Here is a 12,598-nt window from a genome sequence, read left to right as displayed (position 1 = left end):
GTGCAAAATAATAACGTGTTTTTATTTCAGGAGAAGGAAAAGACATTTGTGTCCTTATAAGAAAAGAAGGGATTAAGAAGAATTTATTAAAATGAGCTGCTGAAAACATCCAAACATACAAATAATAATTAATTGGAATGAGTCTTCGACAGAAGGGTCTTTACAAACCAAGGTTGAAACTTAAATCATCCATAAGATAGTAATAACATTTTTTTAAAAGCCCGGGATTTTACAAAATGTCATTGTTCCAATTCACACAGGCACTGCAAGGTCATGCACTGTGATTTCTGCTCTAAGAGTTATGGTTCATTAGCTGTACTCCTGGGTTTTATGGAATAGATTAAAAAATATATCTCACACTACAGTGCACTGACTGAACAAGCCTGTATGCAATAACTGACACTTGCTCATGAATATAGTGTCTGGGATTTAAAAACAGAAAAAAAGTCCAGTAACAAACATGGACAGCATATACACACTCTGAGAACAGCTCCCTAGATATTTCCACTGTAGGATAGTTTTGCAGACTCTGATTAGCAATAGATGTAAACTGGCAAATCTAAAGTAACATGATGGTCTAGGATTAGAGATACAATCTATGAGACCACAGGTATATTTTGCTTGCACTAGTATGTTACTGCAAATACGGCAAACAACTACAGAGACAAAAATGAGATATATTCATACTGTTATTCATCAAACTCAAATATTTTCTGTAAACACCTTTGGCTGCAATTACTGCCACAAATCTTTTTTTGGTAAGTCTCTACCAACTTTGATGCAAGTGCTTGATATACGTTTTGTCAGTTCTTCTTGGTAGATTTGCTCCAGCTCGCTGAAGTTGCTTTAGAATACAGTATGGACACCAGTTTTCAAGTCATTCCACAAATTTTTTCTCCGGTTAAGGTCTGGGGCAGGTTTTCCTCTAAGATTTGTTAGTACTTTGCTTCATCTATGTTCCTATCAGTCTTGACAAGCTTCTTAGTCAATGCTGATAAGAAGCAGAATTATAACATAATGCTGCCACCACCATGCTTGACAGTAGGGATGGTGTTGATTAAGTGATGCAGTATGTTGAGTTTGTGGCCTTCTGTCGCATGTTTGTAGTATCAATTATATGCTTTGTTTCAAACCCTGCTTGATTGGAGATGGTTTATCTCCCATTCCATACAAGTCTGCTTTGTAGTATGAGCTGGATACTGTTGGCCTATGGACATTTTCTCTCATCTGAGCCACAGAACCCTGTAAATCAGTGACACTCCTAACCAAATTCCTTCTTGCTACTGAGTTTGGAGGAGCAGGCTGATCTAGTGTCTTTGATCAACTCCCTCAGTCTCAAAGAGAGATTATTAAAAGGTTTTTTACCCTTCTCCTAATGTGTCTTTATGCAACTTTATACCCAAGTTGTTTTGAAAGCTCCTTAGTGTTCATGAATCTTTGCTTGAAAATCACTACCTGACTGTGAGACATTACAGGGATACAGTAGGTGCATTTATTCTGAAATCGTGAGAACTGCTCTTACAGTACTGCACACAGAGACCACTCAACTAATTGTGCGATTTGCTAAGGTCAACGTGTTTGAATATGTAATCATAAAAGTACAATTTTTTGCTTTAAGAGCAAAGATTTCACCTTTCCATTTTTCTGAACCCAAGAGAAATGATCCATCCACCTTTCTAACTGCTTTTTACAATTCAAGGTCGTGTGGAAGCTGGAGCCTATCCCAGCAAGAACCAGGATACACCCTGGATGGAAAATCAGTCCTTCACAGGGCAGACGCACACACTCACAGCAGGGCTACTTTTTCCAGAACAAAGTTAACCTAGTTTGTTTTTGGACTGTGGGAACCCAGGGCTCCAGTACTACAAGTTGGCAATACAAACCACTGCACCATTGTGCAGCGCCAATAGAAGCACCTACAGTAGTTTATGTTCGTTTTGTAACTGCTTATTTTGCTTTGACTGTGAGCCATATATTGTGTATATAACGAATATTCAGAACTTCAAACTGTCATGTCTGCAAGCTTTAAAGCAACAAAATATGAAAGTTGTGCAAAGGTCTGAATAGTGTCACTTGCAAGGCACTGTATGTGTCATGTGATAAACTAGTGACCCATATAGACTGTAGTTCTGTTCCGAGTGTCCTTTATGTGCTCTGGTTTACTTCAGCTCATCCTTGGATGAAGCAGCTATAAACAACTAAAAGATACTCTGAAAATGTTGTGGTTTATTTTTCATGATAAAACATTATTGGTTCATTTAAGGTTAATTTTGCTTAGAAAAATCATATAAGCAATAACATCAAATCAATAATATGTATTGCAATTTTAAATAAAAGCTTTATTATATACATATTTAGAAATAATAAAAAAACAGAACTAAGCCTTCCCTGAGTTTTTTTTTGGTTTGGTCGGTAGTTTTCAATGTACTGTAGAGTAATTGGCCTTTTGTTTCTTATTGAAATTTATGTATGGGGTGCCAGGTCTTTATGCAGTCTATAAAGGAAGAAGTTGAGGTTAATTCCGTACTGAAAAATATAAAAGAAAAACTACATTTCAGATGTAGCCTCCTATACTGTATATGATAGATTAAATTTATTTCTACTTTCAGCATGGAATGAATCACTACTTGTTCTTGATTAAAATATAGCCTAGACTTGAAACGAAATTAATAATTCAACCGGGTACACTGCATTAAAATCACTATATTATTATTAAAAACAATATTTGCAGAAAAGTTCACACTGTGGCCATTTAGAGTCAAAGACTGTCATAGAGTACAGCGATAATATTATATATATTTCCCCACCTTCATGTCTGAGAAAAAGCATTATAAGACATTTTAAACGTGATTTTACTGAAACCTATTAAGTTAGGGAATTGCCATTGCTAGAATTAAATTAGACTCAGTAAATTAATACTAAGAGCAATTCTGTATTTAACAATGACTTTTAGTTCAAATTAAATTCAGAAAAACAACTCAGACTCAAACTCATTCAGGAATATTGTTTAGCGGAAAGAATCAATATATCTAAATTAACTCTAATGAGCACAATCCAATTCACTTAGTGATTACTTCATAAGCAGCCATGACAATGGTATAACATTCTGCACTTTGCATCGCAACGACTAAGGGAGCTGTTCACTGCAGCAAGTGATAGGTACTTTTGGTTCAAACAACAGGAAATGACAGATGTATACTAGCTCTCCCTTTTAAAAAGTGGGTTTTATGAATTTCGTCATGGCTTTTGTGGGAAATCATTAATAAAATATCCAAAAAACTACATGTTAAGTTTAGTGTCTCAGGCTCTGTTTCGAATTTTGTGTTAATCCATCCATTTTCTACCTGCTTCTCCCAATTCAAGGTCACATGGGAGCCAGAGTTTATTCCAGAAAACAACAGGTGCAAGGCAGGGTACACATGGATGGGAAGCCAGGTCATACAGACACACACACTGTGTGTTAGACTGTGGGAAGAACCCCACACAGACAAGTGGTCAATATACAAACTCCACTCAGACACCAGGTCCAGAATTGAACCCAAGGACCCGGTGCTGCAGTTCAGCAATAGTAACCGTTGCACCACCTTGCTGCTCGACAACTTTATGTTAATGATGAAGTTACTTTCTTTTAAAGAAGGTGTTTTCAGTTGACTCATGATTGTTTAACAGATCCTTTAACAGGCAAGCAGAAAAAACATGCATATTGATCCTACCTGCTCCAAGATGGCGTTTATCCTTTCCACTTCACAATCTATTAAGTAGCGTTTTTCCTGCCTTCTGTCCATTTCTTCAATGATACGTCTGAACTCTTGTGGATCACTTATACTCCCCACTGATCGTGCTGTCACCTGCCAATTGTTGGCCACTGCAGACTCCATGATAGCTTGTAATATTGAGAACCCTAGAGGACAATAAAATAACCTTGTTTTACCCCAGTATCATGTTGTAGAACACAGTATTACATGAAGCTTATACACATTTCTAGAATTAAGAAACATGCTAAGAGGGTCAAACTGGCCAAGCCAAGTATTGTCAGTACTGTGCAAATAATAAAAAAAACACTCACAATGGTAGGCACAATTGGTTTGCTCAAAATACATTTTTAAAGCTCTGCTGTATTCCATAGGTCAGCTTCAGTAACTGCCTTAAAACTGTTGCTATGGAGATCTATGTAACTTTGAAAATTGAATGACTTTTCACCCAGTACTAAAATATTCTCTTTAAGTTAGATGAAATATTTATCTCATAAACGTAAAACTGATAAAATATATAGACACATGTAATTATTAGTCTTATAACCAAGGTCTTCAGTACCAGATAATATGCCTTTCAAAATGTTTAGAATAATTTAATTAAAGGGGTGTTACAACTTCAACAAAGCAAATATTTATAAATACTTTACAGGCAAAGCCATATTCACAGACTCATGTTGTTTGACTCCAGGACAAATTATCATATGTTTGTGCTTTGAGCAGGAATGGTGTAATTAAACTTTGAATAAATTTATGTAAAGAAAATGTCAGAATTCTAAGGGTTATAGTTTCAAATGAGGAAATTCTCCCTTCATTGATGTGTGTAGGTTGTCATAACAACAAGTACACTGCCTTGGATTTGCAGTTGGCTAACAGCCATGGCTGGAATCAGGCCTGTTTTTTTACATACTGTATACAGTGCCTCGCAAAAGTACTCTGTCCCTTCATTTGGGACAAAACTGTACAAAGGCATTTTTAAAATGTAAGATGTAAATTGAAATGTAAATGTAAGAAGATTGCATAATTATCCAGACTCATTAACTCAATATTTGATGGAATCATCTTTGGAAGCAATTACAGCTGCAAGTCTTTTTGGGTAAGCCTGTACCAAATTAGTATACCAGGTTGGTGCTATTTTTGCCCATTCTCCGGGGTAGATTTGCTCAGATTCTCTCGTTGCTTGGGGATCTCTTATAGACAACAGTTTTCAAGTCTTTCTACAGTTTCTCAATAGGATTAATAGGACTCAAGGACATTCACTTTCTTCATTTTATGTCCCTGCAGTGTAGCTCTGGATTTGTGCTTCAGATCATTGTCAAAAGTTCATTTTCATCCCAGCTTTTGAGATCATTGTCAAAAGTTCATTTTCATCCCAGCTTTTGAGACTTCAGCAGACTGAAACAGGTTTTCCTCTTGTATGTGCCTGTATGTGCTTCTGTCCTAACAAGCTTTTTCAGTACATGCTGAGGACAAGCATCCCTATAGCATACGAGCATGATAGAGTGTAGTTATGAAGCTGACTGGGAGGTGTGCTTTCATTCTCTAAGCTCTTAGTAATCTTAGTATGGATAATTGTATTCTGTTAGAACACAATCATTCAAAAACAGTGACCAAAACAACAACCACTAACTTTTCAGACCAATATGGGAACAAGGTTTTGTCATAAAATATTTACATAGCAGCTTTACTGTAAGTCAAGCTCAATAGCTGTAGCTCATTAAGCAACGACAATGCATTTGTTTTAAAATGATTGTGCATTAAGATCTTCTTTTCCATTAACTTTCTATTAACCATGACTGATTGGTATTCGTTCGGCTTGTCATGCAAAGTACAGGAGCACAATGCACAGTTGTAACCACTTTCGGTAGATATGAAAAAACACTGATTCTAGAAAATGATAAATATTATTCCTTAAGAAGAAGCAGTTACTGGGGATTATGCTAATGTTCTTGGCAGTCTGAATGAAGTGCTTCTGTAGTGAGACTCTAAGAAAGCTAAAAAGCAACACAGCAGAGTACACATTAAACAATTTTGCACCAGTATTTTGACAACAATGTCTTGCCTTTATCTTACACAGCTGGGGCCCTGAGAAATAAAACATTGGGTTGAATTTAACCACAAATCTGTTTTTTCTGCACATTCAAAGGTGTCGTGTTGTTTCTAAATGTTTCTCCTGTTACAGTCTTGGTGGTTTATTGCATTTGGCCACACTTGGATAAATCTGGGAGGAAAACTGCAAATTCCATTTTTTTTCTGCCATCTTTTTCTCTGAAGTCTGCTGTTATCTTGCTTGAAAATGGGCTGTGATGTAATGATGGGTTTTTATCTTTTCCAAAGAGGCATACACAACTGTATTGTGACTGGAAACATTTTTATGAATCTCTTCAGCATGTCTTGTCTCTATGTCTGGACAAACCAATTCATCCTTGAACCACTATCCTAAATCTTTCATCTCTTCCCAACTGATGAGATCAAAGATCATGTTTCCTGTCTAATAATAATAATAATAATAATAATAATAATAATAATAATAATAATAATAATTTCCAAAGACCAAGGACACTGAAAATTGTACTTGAAGGGTTGAGGTGTAGATTGTCACACCTCAGTAGGCAGGCTGACATTTGATAGATCACTGCATGTTCTCCTTCCTATAAATATTTTAATAATAATAATGTTCAGCTCATCGCTTATGCCATTAGTTTTTGAAGTACCAAAGATCATGATCCTATTCTATTGATGAAAAATGAAAACAATTACCAACCATTGTTTTCTCAAAATGGATTTCGGCGGGTTTTGAAAATTCATGCAAGGTTTATCAAAGTATTTTTAAATACTTTAGTTATTGTGCATTTGGGCATTGTAGAATGATTAATAGAAAAGATGTAATGTTCCATTGAGTTTCAATCATAATTCTTGGTGCCATTCTGAATATTTATAGATTTAAATGACATTTCTATAAAATATCAGGACTAGGAGGTCCCCTTTTTTCCCATAGTTATTTTATGACCATTACTATAAAATAAATTGAAATGTCATTTAGAATTACCACTATGAGAAATGGGAAATTGGCCTGATTTGAATGATTGTAAGGGGACAGTGATAAAAAAAAGATTGTCTCAATCTTCCTTTTGAGAAATTAAGAATGTTAAAGTGCTGTCAGAATGTCTTTCTTTCATGTCCTTCTTTCTCTCATTCTTCTGAAAGGCAAATATACATACAGTATTGTATAATAACATTCATAGTCTGTGTTATTGTACTGCAAGTGTCAATATGATTATGATACTCCAGCATAATAGGGATTCTGATAATCCAGCAGCCATATCACCCTGCAATTCACAACTGGCAACCCGCTGAAACTAAGCAGGTGTGAGCCTGGTTAGTACCTGGATGGGAGCTCCTGGGAAAAACTAAGGTTGCTGCTGGAAGAGGTGTTAGTGGGGCCAGCAGGGGGTGCTACCCTGCAGTCTATGTGGGTCCTAAATCCCCAGTATAGTGACGGGGGCACTTTACTGTAAAAAGGGGCTGTCCTTGGGATGAGACGTAAAACCAAGGTCCTGACTTGCTGTGGTAATTAAAAATCCCAGGGCGTTTCTCGAAAAGAGTCGGGGTGTAACCCTGGCATCCTGGCCAAATTTCCCATTGGCCCTTACCAATCATGGCTTCCTAATAATCCCCATCTATGAATTGGCTTCATTACTCTGCTCTCCTCCCCACTAATAGCTGATGTGTGGTGAGCGTTCTGGCACACCATGGCTGCCGTTGCATCATCCAGGTGGATGCTGTACATAGGTGGTGGTGGAGGGGAGTCCCCATTACCTGTAAAGCGCTTTGAGTGGAGTGTCCAGAAAAGCGCTAAATAAGTGTAAGCAATTATTACCCTTTAATTTATTAATAGTTACGGTTAAAGAGGTAATAGCTGTAAAATAGTGTACAACAGCTTTGCTAACTTGCTACCGTATGTGAAAACTTCACTGGTTTTACACAAATCCTGAAATGGCTTACCCTTACATTTAAATTAAATGTTAAATTAATTAAATTAAATTAAATTAAAATTAAATTAAACTAATCTAATGCAATGTTATATAGCCACAAACCTAAATATGAAGTAATTCTATCCATCACCTTATAGTGGCAATGCAAGTTTATCCAAGACATCCAAGAATGAAATGTTTTGTGAATGTTCCAGTGTTGTGGGTATAGTGAGTTTTGGATGAACTTTGTTAAGGGACAGCCTCTTGCTCATAGGACCATAAGACTTGGACACCAATTCAGAGAGAGGAGTTAATCAAGGGTTAGTTACAACGGTGGAGACGGGGTGAAGGAGAGATACATGTGAGGTGTTTGTGAAAGATATACACATTATATACAGAGAAAGTCAGTAATGATTATGATTTAAATCAGGTGGGTGTACATACTATAATGCCTCAGGAATTTCAGTTAGGGACTTCCATGTAATGTGTTTGCATCATAATAGTATTCACTTAACCAAGGATTTAAAAAGATCACTGCCTTCTCACATTCTTCAAATTCTTCTGCTTTTTCATTTTTATCAACTTTTAGAAAACAATAAACTTTGTGTACAGACTCATTACAGAAGTCACGTTCACCCTTATTTTCATACTGAAATACATACATATGTATTTGTAGATGAAATTATATTATTTCAACAGCTGCTGAAATACAACTCTGTTGAAAAACTAAAACTGGTTCTGTGTTTCAAAATTGCCTTTTCAAAATTAGCTTCAATTGAGTAACATACTGTAGTCCTGATTAGGAACAACCATGCTACAACTTTGCTCTCTCACATATTCTCTAATGTATTGTAGCTCTGTATGTTTTATTATCTTATAAATATTAATCAGTATATGAACTGTCTTGTTTTTTCTGGCACTGTTTATTGGTGCTGTATTTGTATATAAGACTCTCCCCCAGCTTTCAATTCTTCTTGTTAATGACATTGTCATTTGTATTGTTGGCTCTGAAATATAGAATAATTTAATTATTACACAATGATTTAAAAGCTACATAATAAAATTAGAAACTTTGATACCCTGCCGTTCACATTATCAGATGTATTGTACTAGTAAAACTAAATCTGTGATAAGTTCTGCTCCCATTTAAGGCTTAATAGTATATTACATTCACCACATAAAGACATTGGCTTAGTTTCTTTGTACAGTATGACTCATTTTCAAGTCAAGTCTGCCTATTCTCTGTTTTGTTTTATAGGAAAAAATTACGATCACCCACTATTCTCACAATCTTTTACAAATTAAGGGATGGACCAGGGATGATTTGTTTGCTTTGTAAAGGATCAAATAAAAAGAGCAGCTTCCACAGAAACATCCCAAAAAATGAAAAACGTACCAAAAATATTTTGCAACTCAGAGACTTATGAGAAAGCCCATTTTAAAAGCTCATTCAATTTAAAGAAAAGTATGAAGCTGATCTGGTAAACCTGTGATGTGTGCCTCATGTTTGCCTGTTCAGTATTTACTTTCAGTGCTACGGACCATATTATTTTTCAAATGTTACTCTCTGGAGAAACACCTTTATCAGTATTTTTCAGTTAGTATATTCTCTGAGCCAGAGTTATTGTGAAAGAAACGACTGTATTTCAGACCACAAACACAGAAAACTCAGAAACCCGAGGAGACATATGTTTCAGCTCTATCCTAGAAACCTGCCTGGATTGGGAAAATGAATATTTTGTCTTTGTTCTGGGAGATTAAGAGATCAAAACCTCTACAAATTCCTATGTTTTGCTACCTTTTGCAAATGGAAGATCGAGGACTGTTTAGAATAACAATGCTGTAACCTTTTACAGCACTACTGTGAACTGTGCGGTGTGTTTAGAAATACTTTTGGCATTTTAATAAGAATTCTTCCTTGAATTCTAAAAATGTCTAATTGGGTTTCACACATTTTCAGGTTTGACATACCCAAACCCACACATTCACATATAATTACCTCCATGGAATCTATGTCATGTGCAACATACATTCAGTACAGTTGAATGTGAACATCTAAACATTTACTCTATCAATATAGGTCCTTTATACCTATAAATGTATTAAAAAATCAATCTCACACTTAAGCTACTTTTGGCTTAAATGTAAAGTTCAACATTCAGGTTGTGGTCTTCCTGAAGTAAAGAATTTTACACCCCTCATCTAGAATCAGCTGTAAACCAGTCTTAGGTGGTACTACTTTAGTCAGCTGGGTTTTGATTAACTGAGGTCTGATATGCCTGAATACTTTATTCTTCAAAACAATGAGGATATAGTACTGTAAAATTACTACTACTGAAGTGAATGAGGACAAATGTTAGAAGTGATGTTTGTTTTCAATTCTCTGAGTAAAATTAAACCCTTCAGTTCTTCAGATGTGTTAATCAAGGAATAAGGTCAGTCGTAAGATGTAAATCTGATGCTCTAATAGTTCTGTAACTGGTAACACCACAGAGATAGAAAATGTTTGAAAAACAAAAGCGTCATTTAAAAATCTTCACATTAAGATTAGTGTCACTTTCTTTTAAGAACATTTCTTTATTTTAAACTGGTGTTAATTGAATATGGGTGAACAAAGAACGAAGATCCTTTTTCTTTTTAAATGTATTTGATATAGTCATCTTTTATCTCTGGTATCTACAGTAAAATCCCTTTCAAATTTCATAGAAAAATAGGGTTCAATACCTTTTATAAAAGAAACGAATCCTTGGAGACAGAACTAATATTTTTTTTCATTGCACCTGTTGACACTATTGAAATAAAGTTATAACCTGAAAGGATATCATTGAAATAGGCATCGGCTACCCAGCGACCCTGTATTGAGTAAAGTAGTTAGAAAATAAGTGGACGCATATCACTGAATGTAAGAACAGTTATGATTTTGAATGGGAAGGTAATATATCCCTGTGAAGATTATTTGCAGTGAAAACTTATTCACCCACTGAAATATACAAATATATAAAAATCAGTATCACATGCAGCCAATGTAAATCAAAATAAATTTTTGATTATTTGAAGATGATGACTGTGCTAAGATGTTCAAAAAAGGCACTTAAAAGCCATCAAAAATGTGTTCAAGAAGGAGATGGCTTCTAGTGTGCCAATGTTTACACACCATATGGTCATATACCACCATTTAAACTAAATTACTGATAAGTACAAGAACAAATCAATGCATACAAATTACAGAGGTGTAGTTATGTTAATTTAATAATGAGCTAAGGAGTTAGAATTTTCCAGCACTATTACAAATTTTTCATTGTTTTTCTGTCTAATGTACATAGAGTTTTTAAAAAAAAATCAACCAACATCACATACAGTGTAGTATATAAAAAATGTATAGGCACATCCATTTTGCATGCACAAAATAGATGTTATGGATCTAATGAAACTATAGCCACATTAGTTTATTGATATATACAAGAATATAAAAAAACAGAAATTATCTACCTCTTAAGATATCACTTTAAAATTGTCTAATAAAGTAAAAAATAGTTTGATAATTTTCATCAAACTAATTCTTTAAAACCCTTCATTTGAAATGTTTAGTTTCTGCAAAATAAACTATAAGTGATAATATAATGGGGCATTATTTTCAATTGCTGTTTAAAACAAAAGATAATGCTTATTATATTACTTGTCAGGAACTGATGCTAAACTGGCTAGAGGTATCAATTTAAATACCAATCAAATACAGTGGTTTCACACTACACAGAACAGCACTTAACTTCTGATGTAAACTGCATGTTTTTACTGTAACCAGCTTTAATACACATTTCCAAACTGAATATCATGTAGGACAAATATTTTCTCCACATATTTATATAATGAGGTTTAAAAGCACATTTTCTAAACACTGAAAGGTAAGTATTGTATATATTATCTGTTGGTCAACTGTACTCTGCTGTGTAAAATATAACAATCATCATCTTCATCATCATCATCATCACTATTATATTATTAAACAATAATCAATCGCATTTATAACTCAAAATAACATAAATAAAGTATATGTATTAATACACAGTACTCAGCCAGTCAGACTGAATTCTGGAGAATGCTGTAATGCTGTGCTTTGTTAATGACTTCGGGAAAAAAAAAGAACTCTAATTACATAGCAAAGGTTAGAGGGTAGAAACAGTAATATGAACATTAGTTGGCAATTACATAGACTCATTAACTCATCACATAAATTCACTGTTGTGAGGGATGAGCTGTATAAGGCAACTTTGTAAATTATATTTTACTCATTTTTGCAGAGCATCCTTTCATATGAACATTTCTTGTCAGATGATCAATAATCTCAAATAATTGTTAATTGGTGTAACCTAGCTGCTAATGTGTTGATTAGGTAGCTGAGAATTTGTGGTGTTTACTGTACATCTTAATAGCAAAAAGAACAGAGGCCTGGTGGGAGCAATAAATATTAGGAATTTGAGACACAGCCTGAGCTGTCAGTTTTCATTCTGAATCTTATCATAATGGCACAGAAAATAATCTGCAACTAATTCTTTTTATCTTTACGACTAGCGAGAGAACAGTTGTTTTGCTCATTAACTACAACGAAGAAATTTCCAGCTTCTTTAACATTTGCCTCCTATAAAAAATAAGATATTTAGCACATTGGAAGGGTTCCAAAAAACATTACCTCAAACAGAATTATGGAGGAAAACTCTTCCAATGGCAGCTGAACAAAATGCCATCAAAATGTAGTTCCATTGGAAACTTTCAAGATGTGATATAATCCTTGGATCAGTTAATCAGTATTTAATTTTGCACTATACGGAATTATCCATTCTTAAAATGTTTATAGAAAGCTTAGTGTCCTTTAAT

The 12,598-nt window shown here is 34.7% G+C and overlaps 1 protein-coding gene across 4 annotated transcripts in view; it reads right to left on the bottom strand.

The window, feature by feature from the left end:
• LOC148653797 (glutamate receptor 3) overlaps nt 1-12,598 on the bottom strand; it is a 137,468-nt gene that overhangs the window by 59,100 nt on the left and 65,770 nt on the right. For all 4 annotated transcript variants that reach the window (XR_015924842.1, XM_088596731.1, XM_088596729.1 and 1 more), the window contains exon 4: nt 3,714-3,901. Coding sequence is in view for 3 of the 4 variants with exons in the window: in XM_088596731.1 (XP_088452857.1) it covers nt 3,714-3,901 (188 nt within the window). In the remaining variant the exon portion in view is untranslated. The remainder of the gene's footprint in view (nt 1-3,713; nt 3,902-12,598) is intronic.

This window comes from Lepisosteus platostomus, chromosome 10 (assembly GCF_059453375.1).
Source record: "Lepisosteus platostomus isolate fLepPlt1 chromosome 10, fLepPlt1.hap1, whole genome shotgun sequence".
NCBI lineage: Eukaryota > Metazoa > Chordata > Actinopteri > Semionotiformes > Lepisosteidae > Lepisosteus > Lepisosteus platostomus.
This window is presented reverse-complemented; position numbering and strand designations above follow the sequence as displayed.